Source organism: Monodelphis domestica, chromosome 1 (assembly GCF_027887165.1).
Source record: "Monodelphis domestica isolate mMonDom1 chromosome 1, mMonDom1.pri, whole genome shotgun sequence".
In the NCBI taxonomy this organism is placed as follows: Eukaryota; Metazoa; Chordata; class Mammalia; order Didelphimorphia; family Didelphidae; genus Monodelphis; species Monodelphis domestica.
In genome coordinates this window covers 302,041,855-302,062,985 of record NC_077227.1, presented here as the reverse complement: position 1 = coordinate 302,062,985, position 21,131 = coordinate 302,041,855, and the positions used below count along the sequence as shown (strand labels likewise).

General features: G+C 40.2%; 1 protein-coding gene and 1 long non-coding RNA gene across 4 annotated transcripts in view; one reads left to right on the top strand and one right to left on the bottom strand.

Moving 5' to 3' along the window:
- The window catches only part of JAG2 (jagged canonical Notch ligand 2), a 155,104-nt gene that overhangs the window by 101,952 nt on the left and 32,021 nt on the right, over positions 1–21,131 (top strand). The window contains exons 6-12 of one of the 2 annotated variants that reach the window (XM_001368356.5): positions 10,097–10,227; positions 10,541–10,660; positions 11,140–11,253; positions 12,719–12,832; positions 13,459–13,572; positions 15,134–15,180; positions 17,341–17,514. In XM_001368356.5, coding sequence (XP_001368393.2) covers positions 10,097–10,227; positions 10,541–10,660; positions 11,140–11,253; positions 12,719–12,832; positions 13,459–13,572; positions 15,134–15,180; positions 17,341–17,514 — 814 coding nt within the window. The remainder of the gene's footprint in view (positions 1–10,096; positions 10,228–10,540; positions 10,661–11,139; positions 11,254–12,718; positions 12,833–13,458; positions 13,573–15,133; positions 15,181–17,340; positions 17,515–21,131) is intronic. The other variant, XM_007473314.3, reaches the window with a different exon arrangement.
- LOC103097674 (uncharacterized) lies at positions 4,714–10,169 on the bottom strand. Of its 2 annotated transcripts, XR_008915035.1 has the most exons (3): positions 9,275–10,150; positions 6,977–7,262; positions 4,714–4,907 (listed from the first exon to the last, which is right to left on the bottom strand). It is a non-coding gene; the product is annotated as an uncharacterized LOC103097674 (long non-coding RNA). The 2 variants fall into 2 exon arrangements; XR_001626010.2 differs by having other exon boundaries at positions 6,977–10,169.

Genomic DNA, 21,131 nt, shown 5'->3' with positions numbered 1-21,131 from the left:
AATAACTATAACAAGTACAAATAAAGTTGCAAGGATGTAATGGCTTTGCCACAAGTATTACAAAGTACTTGGAATAAATGAAGCAAGAAATTAAAAGTGCAATTAATTATATTAGGACAAAAAAATCCAGATTCTAACATAGTATACCTTCAGCATTTAGCACAGTGGATGTTTAATAAATTTTTCATAATTGATTAGAGGGAGAATAAATGATGTTAAAACATATTTTTAAAACACATAGCAAGTCTTTTTTTAAAAGCTAATGGCAAAGATTTTTAAAAGCTACATGATGAAAAGAGAATCAAAGAAAGGAATAGGTCCACTGCTTGGGTGATGGTAACTGACAATGAACAGAAACAGAGCTACTCAATTTTTATTATATTTCTTCCTCTTCCTCTTTTCCATTCTTGCCAAAAAGAATGATATCTGAACAGAAAAGGCCAGAGCAAAAATAGCTAATAAGAAAGCTTGATATTGACAAAGACTGCAATGGAATATGTTTATGAATTCATTTTACTGGCAAGTTTGATTACTGAAACAGTACAGTGATCTTTGAAAGATTATGGACAATGGGAGAGGTACTTAACGATTGGAGAAAAGCAAATGTTGACTTTCAATCTTCAGAATAAAGGGTAGAGAGCTTAACTTTGGTTCTTGGCAAAATTCTTGAATGTATTTAAAAAAAGAATGGTTAGTCAACATCAAAAATATGAATCAGTGATCACAAAGAGCCACTATGGACTCATTCATACCAGACTAATCTCATTTCCTTTTGGAGGAATGGAACATTACTAACAGCTCAGGAGAATACTATATATGTGGTTAACTTAAATTTTTTAAATGCCCTTCATGTTATTCTCATGAAAAGATATGGGCGCATTGTAAATAACTTAGTAAATGTTTGATGACTGCCTAAGCTAGGCAATAGCACAGTTAGGCAGATTCAGAACCAGTAGGATGGCTGACTCCAAGAGTTCAATATCAACATTGATATGGAAGGAGGTCTCCAAAATACTACCCTAGGGACCTTTGAGATTTAACATTTTAATCACTGCTTTGGATAAAGATATAGATAACTAATCAATTTTTCAGATAACAAAGCCAGAAAGGACAGCTAGATCATAAGTGAGATATCAGAGCTGCAATCTGAAAGAATCTTGCAGTTATATATGAAGGCCCACTAAGGTAGGACAGTAAATTTACAGGAACATTATTAGTCATTAAAATTTTTTTGAGGCTAATGTGGTCTAACATAGATGCTGGAACATCTATCCAACTCAATTTAGGATAATTGATCAGCATTATATTAGACTCTATTTCCCTAAGTGACATTCTCAAATGTTTGAAATACATTTTTTGTTTACTTGTGTTTTTGGCGATATGAGTAACTTCTCAGATTTTCTCATTTGTGTGATCTTATATCTGTGAAGCTATTTAAGTGCCATGTGAAAATCAACGTAATGAAGGGTAGCGATATCCAGATTTCAGTGTTTGAGAAGTTGTGCAGTGTTACCAACAGATAAGACACATCCTTTTATTTGTTACTTAGTAATGAAACAAAAATTTTCTTTCAATGAGGGCCTATTATTTTTTCAAATAGCTACTAAGTTGTTAAGACATAAATACATATTAAACTGTATGGACCAAACTGCTTAATAAACAGAACTTATAAGGTATTTCTTTTGGGCCATGGGCACCATGAAAAAATTATTTTTACAACAAGGGGCACCATGAACTGAGAGAGTTTGTGACTTGTTCTGGGCACCAGATTTTAGGAAAGAGGGCAGTCGTAAGAGTGATGAGAAAGATGAAGATTTCAGCTCAATTTAAGAAGGGGCCGGGGGGGTGTGGTGGTGGTGGGTGGGACCAGCTTCCTAACAATTTAAAGCTATTTCAGAAGAAGACTGAATTTCTCAAGAAGTTTGGGTTCCCCTTTTCCAAAGTCTCTACATGGAGGCTAGAGATGACCATCTGTTAGGTTTGTGATAAAGTAGATTCTTAGATAGATGCTCTGTAAAGTGCCATACCAGCCATGCTGATCTGCATATAACAGGACCTGGCCCCTCCAAACCTCAAGCTAAGCTTCTCTCTCCATCACCACTCCCTACCTCCATTTCAAAGGTAATGGGATATTCAGGATCTGCTTAGCCATGGAGAAAACTGAACTCCCAAGAAGCTAGAATATGGCTGCATTGTGCTCAAAGCCATGCAAAGAGACATGAGCAGGAAGTTCCTAAAATGAGATCATCTTAAAATTGATGAATTTGACTTTGCTCTTCCCCTATAGTGGGTATGCCAGCATTCCTTCATTTGGGGAAGTGGGACAAAGGAGCCAAATTGAGTGCTCCTATAGGGAGAGAATAGAGGGAGTTCATGCTAAGAGAGTAGGTTTGTTTCTTCTTGTCCTGCTAATCTTCAGATGCCGCCTGTGCCTCCCTCCTTCTCTCCTTCTTGATTGTTAAGAAGTATTTCTTTATATTAAGCTGAAATCTGCCTCTCTGCAACTTCAAAGGTGAGTATCTGGTAGCATGGTTCCAAAAAAGTACAACCAGCTGTACGTTGTTTCCCAGCCATGCCTTTCCATATTCTTTGACGCTAGCGTTGATTGATGGAGGCAGGTAATTCTGGTACTATGGTTTTGTGATAGTACTCCCCGACACATCTTACTTACCAGGCTGCTCTTACTGACAGAGTAAGAGGCTTCTTTCTTCACCCTGTGGGATTGACTCCTTCTAGAGAAAGGGACTTTTTCATTCATACATTCAATAAACATGTATTAAGTGACTACTACATTCTAGGTGATAGGAATTACTAAGGTCCTTTACAAGGACATTTTACAATTCCATGGTCAGAACATTTAAGGGCAAAGTGTTTTATCAAGAGAGTACATCAATTACTAGAGTTAAATTTGGTTTGAGACTGAATTAGGTGTTTGTTACAAGAAAAAGATTACTTTTGTGTAGGTCTGTATTGAGTGTTAAGGAGCAATACAAAAATAACAGTGTTCTAATTTTGTAATCCAAGGCCCAGGGTTTGAGTCCTGTCTCTGCTCTATATACCCCCTGTGATCTTGGACAAGCCCCTTACCTTAGCTAACCAAACCTTCTACCATGAAGAGATTGCCCTAGAAGACCTAAGCTTGTGGGTCTATGTGCTAGTCCGGTTGGAAAAAATTGTGTCTGAATTGGCTCCAGGTGTCCTTATGGACATGTATGTGAAGGAAACTATGGAATGGGGGAATGGTGAAGACTTAGGAATAAACACTTCCCAGGTGAGACCTTTGGCCCCCTCACACCTTCCAGGGCCCACATTGTATTCTGAAAACAGAATTTCAGCAATGGATTCTCCAGGCCTACACATGGCCCTAAACATGATTGCCACTTCAGTGATTTTTTAAATTGTTCCACTTTAATGTACCTTTTTATTTGTGAAGAAAAACCAGGTTCCAGACTAATCCAACCTTTCTTGGCTATTTTAAGTTAATACCTTAAGTCTAGTTATTGTGGCCAGCTTCACAAATTTTACTCTTCATCATTTTTTACCATCCTTCCTGCTTCATGGAGTACAACGACATGATTTGTTTCTTTCAGATTATAAATTTAGATTTGTAAGGGACCTTAGAGGACCTTGACCAGAAGAATCTCACTGGTCTATAATTTCACTACTTCTCCCTTCTCTTTCCTGGGTAAGAATGAAGCTTTTTTCTTATGTACATATAAATGAAGAAACATGACATTTTCCTATTTTGGCATCTAGAGCTGGGTCTTCTGGTATAGTGGGAGAAAGCACTGGATTTTGAATCAGAGGAGTTAGGTTCAAATATTTGCTTCTTTCCTTAGTGTGACTTTAGTTAAGTCACTTCCATTTACTGAACCCTGCTTATAATGAGGACATTGAATTCAATTAAGTACTTTGCCAGCTCCAGACCTTATCTAAGGACTAACAAAATTCAATGCAAAGAGTGATGGGCAAGGAGATAGATAAATAGATTGCTCCCTGATCTGTGGCACAATAAACACAGTCCAAGATAACATAGGTTGGAATGCAAGATCATTCATATAAGAGCCCCCAAACTTTTTCCTTTAAATATAAAATGGGAACTGAATAGTGGTTAAAACATAAATATGGCAAAAAAATTTCTGAAGGTCAGAATTGAACACAGGCGGGAAGATGGAGTTGATGACTAATGTGAAGAGGATAGAGAAAGTCAGGTATTCTCATTTGGCTAGAATTGACTGTGGGCAATGCTAGAAGAATAAGTTGGAGTTATGATGACAGAAATGTAAGTTTGATGTAATTAAAATTTTCCTAATTATAAAAAAGTAGAATGAATGGTTTTAGAAGGTTGTGGGATAGTAAAGACATCACTGGGATTCAAGAAAAGGCTGAATTACCACTTATATTAGGCATATTTTAATAAGAATTCCTTTTGAGGTTTAGGTTGAACTAAATGTTCCCATCCAACTTTTTGTGCCGAGTCATGTACTAAATTGGGGGGTGGAGGGTTGAATAGAGAATGGATAAAACCAGGACCTGTCCTTAAAGATCTCAGTCTATAGGACTCAAAAGAAAACTGAATTTGTTCCTGCCCTCAGGAAGCTTCATGATTTACAGGAGATAAATGAGAAGTAGATCCTGGTTTTATCTTCTAGGATCTCATAGTCTAGATAGTAAGGAGCGATAGACCTGGCATTTAAGGAGCCCATAATATGGTTGGAATGAAGGACTCACAAAGGCAGAGCATTTATTCAAGGGACAGAAAATAAATCAAGTGCTAGAAATCTGTGGTCATAGATAGTGCTTTCTGTGAAGAGGAAGGAAAGAGATTAGTGAGGATTAATGTAGGTTGACTTCCTGGAGGGAATAACACATGAGTTGGACCTCAAAGGTTTCTTCTTGTTCTGCATCTGGAGAAGACAGAAAAAATATCTTTTGGAACATCAGAAAACCAGGACCTGTGAAGAATATTCAGGTGAACCAAAGTGGTACAGTCAGGGGAAGGGAAGACTGAAAGATTTCTCTATGGCCATTTTGTGCCTCTTGGAATATTGTCATTTAGCCTAGGAATTGCCTCATCTAGGAAGGGATTGTATCCATCTAAAATAATGTCAGTGGTATGGACCTATTGCTAATAAGAACCCTAACATTAACCCTGCCCACTGACCTAGTCTCGTAAGTGTGAGCTTTGGATTCATAAAAAGTCTTAGAAGATCTGGAAGACATCTTGTCTAGCTCTCTTTTTCCTTGGTTCACTCTTTTCTTTACTATTAAGTAGACTATCCTGAGAACAATGAGATGAAGTAAAAAGCTATAGTGTGATGTTTTCACTACAATGGTGTGATAGTTATGGAAACATGGACAATTTGCCACTTTAGAGACATGTACATTTAAATCTAGAAAATATCTGCCAGTCCTATAATGTTGATGAGGATTAAGAGTTGTATAAACTCACTGCTATGCTAGTATCCATTAAGTATATTTGATACTTTTTACTTTCTTTTTACATTATCATCCCTCCTTTGTAGTAAATAAATGTAATTATTAATTTATTTAAAGCAAATACACATAAAAATACACATATTTATTTGAACATATATATTTCATTTTGTACATCTAGTCTATCTCCTTTTTACCTAGATGAAGAAAGCATATTTCATCAGTCTTCTAGAGTCATAATGGATCAATGCATTGATCAGAGCTTTTCAGAGTTGTTCTTTTTTTCAATATTGTAATCATTATATAAATTGCTTTCTGATTATGCCCTTTTCATTATGATCAGTTCATATAAATCTTTCCAGGCTTTTCTAAACCTGTCATTTTCATCTTTTCTTACAGTGTAATATTATATTCAGAAACTGTCATTTCTCAGTTGATGAGCAACCACTTTGCAGTTGTTTGCTACAATAAATTCTGCAATAAATGTTTATGTACACATATTTCTTTCTATCTTTGGCCTCTTGTGGTAGATAGTAGTTGCATCACTGGTTTAAAGGGTAGGTACAATTTAATTAGCATATTTTATTAAGTTTCCTACCATGTGCCAGGCATTGAAAAGTACTACAATACAAATATGAAAAAGAAAGGCAATCCCTGCCCTCAAGGAGTTTATGGTCTAATGGGAGAAGACCATGCCCTAAATGAAGTTGAAGTGGACAAGACGGGAAGTACCTGGAGATACCTGAAATCTAAGGAGTGCAGTCAGGTAGGAAATGAAGAGATGGCAGGCCTAGGTCCTTCCTTAAGTGGAGTTTTTGGAACTAATTGCTCCACCTTCCAATCAGAAGACATAGTTCAAATTGTTTTTTGTATAAAGTCCAAATTGTGTTTTCCAAAATGTCTAGACCAATTCATTATTCCATCAATACTATATTAGTGTGCCTAGCCTCTCATAACCCCTCCAATAGTTATTTTTCTCTTTCATTGTCTTTGACAATCTGAGTATGATACAAACCCATAAAATTGTTTTAGTTTGTTGTTCTCTAATATTTGGGGAATTTTTCCTTTATGATTGTAGATAGCTTTCCTCCCTTCTTTTGTAAGTTATATATTCATATCTTCAGCTATTGGAGGTTGGCTCTCTTTTTCTTATATATTTCTATCAATTTTCTAGTCATCTTAGATAAAGACCTTTTATCAGAGAAATTTTCTGCAAGAATTTTGTCCTTGTTTAATTGTTTCATTTCTAATTCCAACTACCTTGATTTTGTTTGTGAGGTGTAAGGGTTAAATTGGGATTTTCACTAAATGAGAGTTATAAATTCATGTTGTGGTTGCCATATTCAAAATATTATCCCAAAGCCAGAAAAAACTGTTAGCAGCTTTTATTTATAAACAAGGACAAGAACAAGTTGAAGTATGAAATGTAGGAGGGAAAGAGGTAAGGCATTGCCTAGCCTACCCTTAGTGCTGATCCAATGAAATTAAGCTCACTCCCCAACAAAGTTTCAATCTCCAAACAGAAGTCCGAGTCACTCACCAGCAAGCCAAGGATCCAAGAAAAAGTCTCTCCACAGAACCAACCCACCAAAGCGCCAATGAGCAGAGAGGGTCTCCTCACAGAGCCACCAAGGCAGGAATCTCTCCAAGCCAGAAGTCCCTGTGGTGTCTTCATCCAGGGTTCCACCAATGCAAATTCCTCCAAAGCCAAAGCAGGAATCTCTGCAACCAGTCTCTCCAGAAACGAGGAAAGGAATCCCCCTAGACCATGCTGGTTTCCTCTTTTATCCTCCTTTCTTCCATGTCACTTCCTGTCACTCCCCCTTCTTCACAAAAACCAATGGTAGTCTTTCAATTTGTCTAGCACTGCCCAAGGTGGGGGTAGGGGTGGGGAAGCGGGGAAGTTGCCTTTGGAGTTGTCACTTACTCTAGGAAGTGACTTGTGAACTAGGGTTAGTTCTTGATTTGATTAGCTAAAAATAGACATGTTAATCCTATCTTCACAGAGAAAAAAATGGAAAAGAAAACTTTCAGTTTTATCTACTCAAAATTAACCATTTATCTTTAATGAACTCCTCTATATAATTAAGTGTTTTCCTTCTGTGCATAGTTGGAAAAGATAACTCTTTCCATATCTGTTTAATATGAAATGGCCCAGAAGACAGGCATGTTGACTAGATGTCACTATGATCAAGCATTACACAAGAAAAGACGACTTGGATGACTGGTGCTCCATAAAGTTAAGAAGGGGCCCTATCAAAAGATCAAAGTAGGGGGCAGTTGGGTAGCTCAATGAATTGAGAGCCAGGCCTAGAGACGGGAGGTCCTAGGTTCAAATCTGGCCTCAGACACTTCCCAGCTGTGTGACCCTGGGAAAGTCACTTAACCCCCATTGCCTAGCCCTTACCACTCTTCTGCCTTGGAGCCAATACACAGTATTGACTCCAAGACGGAAGGTAAAAATTTATTAAAAAAAAAAAGATCAAAGTAGAAGTAAAAAAAAAAAGATCAAAGTAGAAGTAAATTTCCTCTAGTTAACTGAATTGTATGGGGTAGGGTAGTAGTACTAGTAGAACCTCATATAGTGTCTCCATCTTTTGTTTTTTCCCCTAAGGATCCCACTATAATGAGACTGCTTTGGTTTGGTTTGTCCAAACCTATTGGAGGTTTGAGGAGAAACTCCTCTCGAAATGCTAATTGCTACCTATTCTGTGACTTAAATTCTTAGCATGTGCCAGTACCACTGACTTGCCCAGGGACGCATAGCTAATATATGTCAGTAAGACCTTGAACTCAAGCCTTCCTGACTCTATTCATTCTGCTGCCTAAATAATTAAATCTCTTACTTTCTAGCAGCACAAACCAGAATTTCAAGTTCCTCTTCCTTGGACAAGGAGACCAACTTTGAGGAGCAGCAGGAAGAGACTTTTTTATTGCTCATATTTCAACAAAAAGTGGCTCTAAGAGGAATCCTAACACACTGCTCAGGCCATAGAGTCCCTCTCTCTCTCTCATCCACTGCCCCCCTGGAGGATGTATTTAGGAATATAGAAGGCAATCAGATTTTTTTTTCCCTTGATTTCTCATCTTCCCCTTTCTGAAGTGTTTCTGTGCCTGACTTTACTAAGGACGCCAGTGTCTGTCCTTCCAGATATTTTGTGGATAGAGTAGACTCACTCCTAAAATAACTCTGGGGAAACTGACAAGACAGCTGTCTTTCTGACTCTCTCTATCCAGCCCTTCCCCCCACCTCAAAATAACCAGTCTTGCTATCTCATAGCTGCGGGGGCCAAACTGTGACCACTGTTTCCTGCCTAGCCTCTCAGATTCCACTCCCACAGTCTCAACTCTAGATCAGACTCTCATCTATTCTCACCTGGACTATAATAATAGACTCCTGACTCTCCCAGTCTTCAGCCTCTTTCCCTCCAATGCATCCCACCTCCACTCTGCCAGTGTCTCCCTGATACACAGGTCTGAGCATGTTATTCTATTGCCCTGTTGCCTGTAGACAATAGTGTTAAACTCTTGTCCTCATTTTAAAAAAATTCTTACCTTCTTTCTTAGAATCAATACCGCGTAAGTAAGGGCTGGGCAGTGGGGGGTTAAGTGACTTGCTCAGGGTCACACAGGTGGGACTCATCCTGATTTTTTAAGCTCTTGACTTTATCAACAATTATATACTATGCTTCTTTACCAGACATATCCAACTTAAGGCAATTTCTGGTTTTCTCTGTCAGTTGACAGATGCAGGGATTAGTTTCTATTCCAGTTTGATACTAGACCCATTTTGTCTCATTTCTCTCCTGCCTTCCTTCACCCCTTGGCCTTTACTCACACCTTCCTCCACAATGAGAATTGATTGTTCAACCCTCTCTCCATCTAGTGAGATTCTTCCCTTTTCTCAGGATCCAACCAGTGAGCCATCTCTGATTTCCACCCTCTCTTTTCACACAATGAAAGTGCTCTTCTCTTCCTATTTCCCATTCCCCTTTGTCTCCACCTCACAATTCTGCTCATCACATTCTTCCTCCTATCAGCATTATGTGTTCAAATGTCCTTCTCCCTTCTGGAATGTGGAATCCTTCAGCGTGTGACCTCCATCATAGGTGTCTTTGCAGAGACAGAACAGAGCTAGCATGGTGTCATAAAGCGAATTGAAGAACTCAGGAGCTTCCCATTACTTAGCTACTATATGGCCCACAAGCAAAAGCACTTCTCTTTGAGATTCAATTGCTTCTTCCATAAAATATGGTCCAGAATACATCCTCTACTTTCATCACACAGAGAGACTTGTAAATTTTGCTGAGCAAAAGTGAGCTCCATCATTATTTTGCTCAGTGCCTAGCCTAGACTTGCACATAGCAGGATATGTAGCTCGCCAGGCACCCTTGTAAAGGAAAGTAGTAGCCTGGCAAGGAGCCTGATGGGCAGCAGCCTCTCTCTTCTCCTGTGTTCTCCCTTCATTCCCCTGACTGCTCTCAAGTCATGAAAATGAGTACCCCTTACAGTCATTCTGGATGGGTGTTCTGCCTGTGAGCTGAGTCCCACACCTAGTCCAGGACCAGGGTACACACCATGTATTTGTATTGAATGAAGGATATTGGGTAAATGCCTTCCCCATATGGTAGCTTACTGAGGCTTTTTCTTTCTGTTTTAGGTGTCAGTACGGCTGGCAGGGAAGGTTCTGTGATGAGTGTGTCCCTTATCCTGGCTGTCTGCATGGGAGCTGTACAGAGCCTTGGAAGTGTAACTGTGAGACCAACTGGGGAGGTCTTCTTTGTGACAAAGGTACTTGCTGTTCAACTCCAGCCTCCCTAGGGAAGAAGGAGAGGAGCTCCTTTCTATGCTGTGTCTGGAGAAAAAGAACAAAAGCCAATGAGATTCAAACACATTCCAATGGATCTTTGCCATAGTGACTAGTCAAAATCAAGATGGAAAAAGAGGACTTTAGGCAAAAGCTAGATGACAGTTTGCAGAGAAAGAGTCTAGGGAAGAGAGAGAGAGAGTTCTTTGTCAAACTACTGGGGTCTCTTTTCAGAGTCTCATATAGGAGCTGTAATTTTGGAGACTGTGATAGAAGTCCCTCTCTCTGTATTTCTAGATCTGAACTACTGTGGAAGCCACCACCCATGTACCAATGGAGGAACATGTATGAACACAGAGCCAGACCAGTATCAATGTGCCTGCCCTGATGGCTACTCGGGAAAGAACTGTGAGATTGGTATGAATGCTCTTGCTAATATACCTTGGCTTCTTCCTAGCATCATCACAGTGGGACCTCAAGGAACTCTTGGTTGCTTTTTCCCCCCTGCTAAGAAACTGCTATCAGTGTGGCTCAGGAGAAAAGATCCCTGAGCAGAGACTCAAGAAACTTGGGACCCAGTCTCCATTTTGCCACCATCGTAGTGTGTGAAATAATAGTGAAAGACACTGTACTTCCTCAGGCTTTGATTTCTTCATCTATTAAATGGCAGAGTAACCTCTCTCTTGCCTCCTTCTCAAAGCAGTTAGGTAGATATAATGAGAAAATAATTAGTCTGATCTTTGGAAACATATGCCCTGACCTCAACCATAGTGAAATGTGGTTGGGGTGGGTAAGGGGAGGCATCAATTTAAGAATGGTGTCCTTTTCTCCTCTGCTGGCTTGGCATGTTGCCACAGACAATGGCTCACAAGAATTTTGGGTATTTTTCCCCCCAGTGGAACATGCATGTGTGTCTAACCCCTGTGCCAATGGTGGTTCCTGCCATGAAGTCTTCTCAAGTTTCGAGTGCCACTGTCCTTCAGGGTGGAGTGGGCCCACCTGTGCCATTGGTAGGTACTTCACAGCTTATATATAGGGCCTATTTTTTCCTCCAGGAATGGATAGTACAGGTACAAAGTTTTGGTTGAATGCTAGTATCAACAGAAGGATGTGCAATCAGCTCTTGTTCATTTGTTTGTGTATTTGTTCAGCAGTCAATTAATAAACCAAGACACCTTTGTGTCATGGAAAGACATGCTTAAGATAGGCTCACTATCCTTAGGAAACTCACAGTTTATGTGGGAATATAAATCATTTAATGGACAATAAAGGATGTGTGTGTGTGTGTATGTATGTATGAAAAATGCCTGTTTTTGTAGTAATAAGAGTTTGATGATAAAAAGAAAAAAATGTACTTATACCAGAAGATGGAAATCTTTCTTGGTCCTCCCAGCTGTTAGTGCCATCTTTCTGAGATTAACTTCCCTCTGTTCTTTATCTTTATTGAGTGTATCTAGTTATGTTTATATTTGTTCTCCCTCTTTGGAATATGAGCTCTTTGAAGACAGGGACAAATTTTACTTTTATTTATATCTCCAGCACTTAACACAGTGCCTGGCACATAGTTGAGTGCTCAGTAAATAAATACTTGTTTACTGGCTGATTGTTAACTGAATGCCAGGCTAAAAAGACTGAACTCTACAGGCAATAAGAAGTCACTAAAGGATTTTAAGCAAATGGGGACATATTCATAAGTAAGACTAATCTGGAAGTGTGAGTGAATGAAGAGGGCAAGAGGAGGAGTGGGGAGACTACAAGGGACTAGTTAAACCTGGCTATGTAGGTGAAGAAGAGAGAAGAGTCAAAGGTGAGTTTCAAACATGGAGAGCAAAGTTGTGCCATAGATTAAAATTGTTAACTTAGAAGAACAGGCTTAAAGGGGAGGATTTAAGTGTGTTATGTTCTAGATGCCATTGGAACATTAAGATAGGCAGTTGGAAACTCAGGTCTGGAGCTCAGAATATAGGTCAAGGCTGGATGTTCAGACCTGGAAGCCCTCTGCATAGTTAAATGAGTAAATTAGATTGCCATGGGTGTAATTGTAAAGAAAGAATAGAATAGGCCAAGGACAGAGCCTTGGAAGATACCCCTGTCTTACTGTTCCTCCTGGAATGGTTCTGTGCTTAGCTACTCCGGAGAAAGGAAAAGTCCTTACCTTTAGGTAGCTGTTTAACCTTCTTGGCATTCTAAGACCAGGGCAAGAGTTCTGCTGAGTTTGGCTTTGTAAAGAGAAAGAAGAATGGACAAAGTATGAATGTGTAGATTCTTGAAGCTTTGTCTTTGGCTTTACCTGTTCTCAGCAATGCTGTTCTGCTGGAGGGAGATGGGAAATTTGTCTCTTCTCTTCAACTCCTACCACTGGCACTGGTCTTTGCCTAAAATGGGGTCCTCAAATACCGTCTCTGACTGATGGTCAGGACTTTTGCATGTTCCCCAGGTTCTGAATTTTTCTTCTTGCCTCAATATTCTTTGCAGATATTGATGAGTGTGCATCAAATCCCTGTGCCCGTGGAGGCACCTGCATTGACCAGGTGAATGCCTTTGAGTGCATCTGCCCCCAGCAGTGGGTGGGCACAACGTGCCAGCTGGGTAAGATGTTTTGGGGGCCTTGGGAAGTATGCTCAGCCCCAGGGACACAGACCCTTGGCTGCTTCCACTTGCCTTACCCTCCAGGCTGATTCACTTATTATTTGATTCATAATACTATCTGCCCGAGTCTTATTAGGCCAAGGCTTGAGACTCTATATGGTATACCCTGTGTACATGTATGTGTGTCTCTGTTCTATCCTTTGAGAGCCTCAGCTTGCCTTCTGACTCTCACCAGGGTTGCGAGTAGTATTAATTTTCCTCTGTTCAGGGTAAGGATCTTAGGGGTAGTGAACAGATTGGCAAATCAAGTAGCAAACATAGAAAGCAGCACAGGGTTTTAAGATTAACTAATCCACATGTTCCCTATCCACTTCCTCTCACCCCATTTGTCTCTTGTTCTGTCACCTTATTATTCCCTTAGGCTTTGGTGGATGTGGTAACCCAGACTAATCATTGTATGCCCCAATGCCACTGTCTCCTGTTTCCCATCCCTCTTTTCTTCTTTCCTCTTGCTTACTGGGCACGAGGGCTTTGGTGGGTTTGCAGGAGCAGATATCTTGCTTTGGTAGATTGTAAAAGCCTGTGTCTGGTGGTGTGAGCTTTATTCTCTTTGTCTTTTTTCACAGACGCTAATGAATGTGAGGGGAAGCCCTGTCTTAATGCTTTTTCTTGCAAAAATCTGATTGGTGGATATTACTGTGACTGCATCCCAGGATGGAAAGGAGTGAATTGTCACATCAGTTAGTATTGCCTCAGGGGTCTGGGGGAGGAATGACCTCTTTTCTTCAGAAGGCACATGTCTCCCTAATGTCCTGTGGGTAAATGTCGGGACTGCAAGACATGAGAGAATATGCTCTGAGACCCTGCTCTACTGCTTGTATCCTTATGACCTTGAACACATCCTATCCCTTCTCTCCTCTAACCCCCACTCCTGACCTTTGTCTCCCATCTCTAAAAAGAGAGAATTCAAGTAGATGAAATCCTTTGATCCTCTAAACTGCTCTCAGCTAAATGAATGGAAAGGAAGTCCTGCAGGTTCTACTTATCCATCTAGAGGCTCCTGGGAAGGAAGCCGTAGCACTTTATTTGCAGGAATGGGTCCTGACTGATGAATAAACTGTATGGTCTTCATTTTCCTTAAGCCCTTTAGTCTCTGACCTCAAGAAAGTCATCTAGACCCTTTTTGACCCTGCTTATATAGAATCAGCCTGGGTGTTCCCCTGAAGTTTAAAAATATGATGTTTTTTCCTTTGCCCTAAAAGTCCCCTTTTCAGGTTCCTCTTTGAAAAGAACCAACTCTTTTATGGATTTATGGTGTGTTTATGTCCATCCCTTCATCTTCTTGGTAACTTTCTAGACTGAATATCCTTTGAATTTTTCCTCTTCCATACAGTTATCTCTAAGCTTAAGCCAAAGAGGCAGGTGAGTTAATAGTCTGATCCAGTGCCTGCTGAAAGTCAGTGGAGTTGATTTTCATAGTAAAGTGACTGATTTAGAAATCACTTAATCATTCTGGGCTGTCTTCCCATCTGCAAAATAGAGATCAATCAGTAATGGTATTTTCTTTCCTAACCTCAACATAATCAGTATGAGGAAAAAAGTGTTTTGTAAATGCTTAAAGTGTTATGAAAATCGGGGGCAGCTGGGTAGCTCAGTGGATTGAGAGCCAGTCCTAGAGACAGGAGGTCCTAGGTTCAAATCTGGTCTCAGACACTTCCCAGCTGTGTGACCCTGAGCAAGTCACTTGACCCCCATTGCCTAGCCTTTACCACTCTTCTGCCTTGGAGCCAATACACAGTATTGACTCCAAGATGGAAGGTAAGGGTTTAAAAAAATATTATGAAAATCATATGAATTATTATTTTCATGAGAGGGCCAATGTATGGAGAGTTGGCCTTGGAGGCTATGCTTTCCAATCCTGCTGTTGGTACATGCCAGTTATGAGTACTTAAATGCCTTCTCCTCCCCAGGGTGCAACACTTCAAGACTCCATTGCATTGTTAGAGGGAGTTATTTTTTGGTTTTTGTTTTTTACCAGTCAAATCACTGGTCCAGTCCAAAATATATTCATACATCATTATTATTTACATTAGACCTGGGCCTCTTCCCTGGATGCTAGTATTCATGGAAACCTGAATTTATTGCCAATAGAGGAGGAGTTGACCCAAATATATGTCCTTTAGTCTAAAGTAACCTTTTCTGCCTGTCTGCCTTTCCCTCTTCCCCTTCCCTCCCCCTTCTTTTTCCCCCTCCTGTCTTCTTTTTTGTGAGAGATAGTGAAATCTGTCTTCTGTTTCCTAGATATCAATGATTGCCGGGGGCAGTGTCAGAATGGAGGCACATGCAAGGTAACAATCTCTTCAGGTCAATTCAATAAGCATTTATTAAGTGCCTACTCTGTGCCAGGCACATTTATCCAAGGCCTTTCTCTCTCTAGAATGTATCAGAGTATCTCAGAATTTAGGTCTTCGACATTAGGCAGAGAAGATAATGTGATTCAGGATTCAGGGCCTATATTATTCTTTAAAAAAAAAAACAACTAGGGGGCAGCTGGGTAGCTCAGTGGATTGAGTGTCAGGCCTAGAGATGGGAGGTGTCCTAGGTTCAAATCTGGCATCAGACACTTCCCAGCTGTGTGACCCTGGGCAAGTCACTTACCCCCATTGCCTAGCCCTTACCACTCTTCTGCCTTGGAGCCAATACACAGTATTGACTCCAAGATGGAAGGTAAGGGCTTTAAAAATAAATAAAAATAAATAAATAAATAAAAATAAAAAAATAAACTATTTGGCAAAACTATAGTTAAACTTCCACCCCAAACTCCCTGTCCCTCTCCAGAACACCTTCCTATTTAACAAATAATTGTAGTCACATAAAATAGATCCTTATATTTGTCATTTCTGAAAATGCATGACTAATTCTGGACCTCTAGCTCATAACATCAGTCAAGAGGACAGGGGCAGCTAGAAAGCTCAGTGGATTGAGAGCCAGGCCTAGTGACAGGAGGTCCCAGGTTCAGATATGGCCTTGGATGCTTCCTAGCTATGTGGCCCTGGGCAAATCATTTAACCCCCATTGCCTAGCCCTTACTATACTTCTGCTTGGATCCAATAAGATGAAAGGAAAGGGTTAAAAAAAAAAAGACATGAGTAGCAAGCTTTTATCATCAATCCTTTGGAGTTGTGACTAATTATTGCATTATGTAGTCCCCTCATCATTCTTATGGCACAAAAATATTCCATTTATACCATCATATTCCATAATTTCTTCAGCCAATCCCCAAATAGTGGGTACCCCTGTAGTTTACACCTCAAAAAGTGGTGCTCTAAATATTTTTGTACATGTAGTTTCTTTGCCTCCTGTTTTTTATTCTTTGGGTTGCATATCTAATAGTGGTCATTCTAGTTCAAAGGGCACTTTTTAATGACTCTACAGGCATAGTTCCAAATTGCTTTCCAGAATGTCTGGACAAATTCACAGCTCTAACAGTGCATTAATGTATTTGTTTTCCCATGATTCCTCCAACAATTGTCATTCCTTATTCATCTTATTTGCCAATATGAGATTTATAGGGTGAAACCTCAAGATGTTTTTATTTTCATTTTTCTCATTAGTTATTTGGAGTATTTTTTCATGTGGTTGTTAATAGCATATATTTCTTCCCATGAGAACTACCTATTCATATTCTTTAGTCATTTTTCTATTGGGGAATGGCTCCTGTTCTCACAGACAGGGAAGTAGTTCCCTAATCACCTTTGTCAGGGAAACATGCTGCAAGGATTTCTCCTCATCTCCCATGATGTAACTGATTCTCTTCTGAGTTTAAATGTACTTACTTTGCTTGTGCAAAAGTTTTTCAGTTTTATACTCAAAATTGTCTATTAAACTTACAACTCATTCATTTTTCTCCTTCTGGGCCATTGACCTAAACCATAAGGTTTGAAACCTTATGGCTGACAAAATTTTTTTCCCATGATCTGCAGCCAAACAGTCAGATTTACTGAGTGGTAGTTACCAAACTAGCCCTGCACTTGGCACTCTAGGGATCAGAAATGTGCAGAGATGAATGAAATATATTCTTTGCTTTCCTTCATAAGCCAGGAATTGGATTTATTCAGAGAAATTGGCTCTGAATTCTGGCCCTGCCAGCTACATCTGTAACCTTGAGCAAGTTACTTGGAATATCTGGGTCTCAGATTCTTTCTCTGTAAAATGATGGGGCTGGTTTTGATTTTCTTTCTCACCTTTCTAACACTAAATCCTAGGACCTACATTCTGGCCCTGACTCTGGCATTTTATAGTAAATCATCTATCTTTCTGAGGCCTAGTTTTTTTTTTCTTTTTTGTAAAATGTAAAGTATTAATAATAATATTAATAATAGTATCACGTGGTATCACCTACTTGTCATAGGATAGATATAAGGGTTGCACTATATAAATCTAATGGGATGATGATGATGATGATGATGATGATTTGAGTCCTATTCTCTCTGTCCTGTGTTAACCAGGATGAGGTGAATGGTTATCAGTGCCTTTGTTCCCGGGGCTTCATAGGCAAGCACTGTGAGCTGGAGAAGAATGAGTGTGCCAGCAATCCCTGTCAGAACTGGGGACACTGTGAAGACTTAGTGGATGGCTTCCGCTGCCACTGCACCAGGGGTTTCTCTGGTGTCTTCTGTGAGGTAAGTGAATAGCTCTCTCTTTCCCCAAGAAATGCTGATGGTTGCCAAGTGGGCTTATGGGACTATGGAGGGAGAGCCTAGAGTAAAACAAGCCATCATGGAAGTCCTAGGACCTTGGAGTACTCTGGAAAGAATAGCTTTGGTTCTTTTTGTGAAGAAGTCCCTGGGAAGTCTGACCCAAGTGTGTTGTTGTAAATCCTATTTCATTTAGGAATCTGTGGGTACAGATCTCTCTTCTATATGAGCATATCTTGTGACTTTGCTGAGGCCGAGTGTTTAGCAAAATGGAATTTTAATTTCTAATATGTTTCTAATTCTAATCTAATTCATCTTGGCCTGAAGATTATGAGATGTTTGTTTCTGAATCAAAAGTCCTGCTTGTGATCCAGCCTCCCCTACTTCCTCAAGAGGCATCAGGGCCTTTGTTACCCCATAATGGGAGTACTAAAGCTGCCATCTGGCTTCTTGGGAGGTAGTGAGTGATGAAAAGTCTCCTTAGGTTGTTTAATATATTGTTTTCTCTTATCATGCCCCCAGGGTTTGTTTTGATTTTTTTTTTTAAGAATCTGCTAGCTGTTTTGCCTCAGGCATGTTTGGGGGAAGAGTGAGGCACATTTCAGCTCAATTTAAGGAAAAAGCTTTCTAACTCTCAGAACAGTATAAAACTGGGTGCTGTGGTAAGGTAATAAGTTTCCATCACTGGAGATCTTCCAAGCACTCATTGGAAGTGTTATAGAGGGGATTCTTTTTCAGGAATTGAATTGGGCTAGATAGGTGGCCTCTGCTCAGATTCCAACTTTGAGATTCTGTGTTCTTAAATTACAAGTTCACTAAGTGCACTAACTTCTGAACAGTTCAAGCTTTCCAGAAGTGGACTGGGCTACCTCAGAAAGCTAGTAAGCTTCCCTCTCACTAAACCTTTGTCAGCATGGTCTTAATGACCCCTTGTCACGAATAGCATAAAAAAGATTGCTGTTGAGCTAGGGGCCCTTGAAGGCTCTTTCCAGATCTGGCATTGCATGACTCTTAGTATAGACTGTTGACCATGGGTGTGGGGACCTAAAGGTTTGAGACTAGGCTGAAATGAATTGGGCTAAACTAGTTGGCTGTTTTCCTTGTAACAGGAAATCTGCCCCCACCCACCTTCATCAGTGCCCGGCGCCGAGTGGAAATTGGAAAGGGAAACTCCGACTGTTGGAAGGAAATGAGTGGAGGTGTCTGATAGGAGAGATCTGAGAGCTTGCCTGATTCTCAAAATGCTTCCCTTAGGGTCAGCACTACCCTCTAGAAATACACAGGGAAATACCCTGCTAAACTGTGTGGTTTCCTGCACTGTTCCTTAAGAATGCATTATGGCAAAAGTGGCAAGAACACTGGATTTTGGAGCTCAAGACTTGGGTTTGAATCCCAATTCTGCCACTTATCTCTGAGAGCTCTAACAAGTTCCTTAATCTCACTGTGCCTCAATTTCCTCACTTACAAAATGAAGGGACCAGGCTTGGTCTCTTCTGAGACTCCTTCCAGCTCTAAAATCCCATGTTAATGATTAAATCAAGGTGTCTAGTTTGCAAACAGGGAATAATACTTGGAATCTACTACTGCTAACTTTTAAATGTTACTTCACTTTTTTGGAGATTATGTACACTGGGGAAAGATGGAGGGGAGCAGAAAAGATCCTTATAGAGAGGAATACTTGGTCATTTTTCTTCCCTTTAGATACTGGCAGATGGAATGGGAATGTTTTTACTTCTCTGGGGCTTCCTTGGAGGAAGGCCCAGATGTATATCACCTTTGGCCTCTGGTGTTGCTTGCTGGAACATGATGGTAAATTCTGCATAGAAATAGGAAAAGCCTGTTTCTGAGAAGATGAATGACTTCTTTAGGAGGACTCCTTGGCATTAGAGTTTGAGTTTTGTTTAAATTTAGGTTTCAGAAATGGTGGCTGCTCCTTAGGAGAAAAATGAGTTTCAATTTTGAAAGAGACATTTCAGACAAGCTTTTGAAGCCGGCACAGCCTAGTGGCCTGCAGGGCTTTCCTGTCGTGAATGAAAAGTCCACATGTTGTCTGGATGCCTTCCCGGTCCCCTCCCCACTCCCTGTCCTCTGTATGCAGGCAGAGGAAACACCACACCATCCCTGTGAAGGTCAGGGAGTGCACCTCTGCATGATTCAGTCAATTTGGCTGGGAAGCTTTGGGGCTGGGCCTCCCACAGACTTGTTTGGAGAAACACAGCTGTTTCCTTCTAAGATATTCTGGCATGATGTGTGAAAGCCACTGACTTCCACTAGGCTGCACTGATGATCTAGTATCTAAACTGAGAGAGATCCTAGTCTCACTTCCTTCGCTCTGGTCAGACCACATCAAGGGTATTTATGTTTGGGTATCAACTTTTAATAAGTCTATTAACAAGATGGAGGATAGTCAGGATGGTGAGAAGAATGGAGACTGGCAAATTGGGACTAGCGGAAGGAACTGAAGATTTTTAACCTGGAAAAGAGAAAACATAGAAGCTAAGAGGGTAGGTATGGAGAGAATAATCACTATGTTAAAGTATCCAAAAGTCTATCACATAGAAGGAGAGCACTGACTGTGTCTAAGTGGCCTTAGAAGGCAGAAATAGGACCTGTGGCTTTATTAGCAGAACATAGACTTCCACTCCAAATGAAGATACATTTTCAAGATGGCAAAGCTATCCAGCAGAGGAAGAGGCTGCCTTGGGTGAGGCTGAAGCCTTCTCTTACTGGAAGTGTTCAGTCAGGGACTGGATGACTGGAATGTAGTTGAACAAGAGATTTTCATTCAAGTATAGTTTGGGGTAGGTGTTCTCTGACATCTCTTCCAACTCTGATATTCTAAGATTTTGTGATTGAATGAGAAAGAGTTACCTTCAAAAAATCCTTTCCCTCTAAGCAGTAGTCTCCTAAGTTAGTTATATCCAACATGGGACCCACAACACTCCTGAGTGCTATTGAACCAGATTAAAATGTAATTGGCAAAAATTTAACAAAATAAAAATACAATAAAACAAATAATGTTAACATGTAGTTTTCTAAGTCAGTATGTAGTTCTCAAGGATGCTTATGTATGACTTAGTGGACCCTGTTTTTATTGGCCCTGAGTCTCTCTTTCAAATGGAAGATATTACAGGTGTCAGGTCAAGGAAAGCAAGCTTATAGTGTACATCACCACACATTTCCCAAGCCCAACTATTAATAACATCAATTGCAGGGAAGGGTCAAAGGAAAGTGAAAACTACTTTGCTCCTTCAGAGACTTCAGTCAAGCACAGTACATATATTAACAAGGAAGGATGCTATGAAGACCTGTGAGAATGATAGTTGAGGGTAAGGGAGGAGGGACCCAGGAAATTAATATCTTAAAACTTAATTCAGATTCCATCTGTGCCCGAGTACCTCCTCTGCCCAGAACCTTGGACTTGGCATTCCATACATTATCATTTTATTGGTGGGGATTTGCATAGAACCTATCCATGCCTTAACCAGACTCTTCTTGTGAGCAGTTGTAACTAAGAAAAATTACCTATGGGCCAATATATTGGTGATGAATTTTGCCACACCTATCTGAATTAGTCCTTAAATGAAAATAAACAACCCATC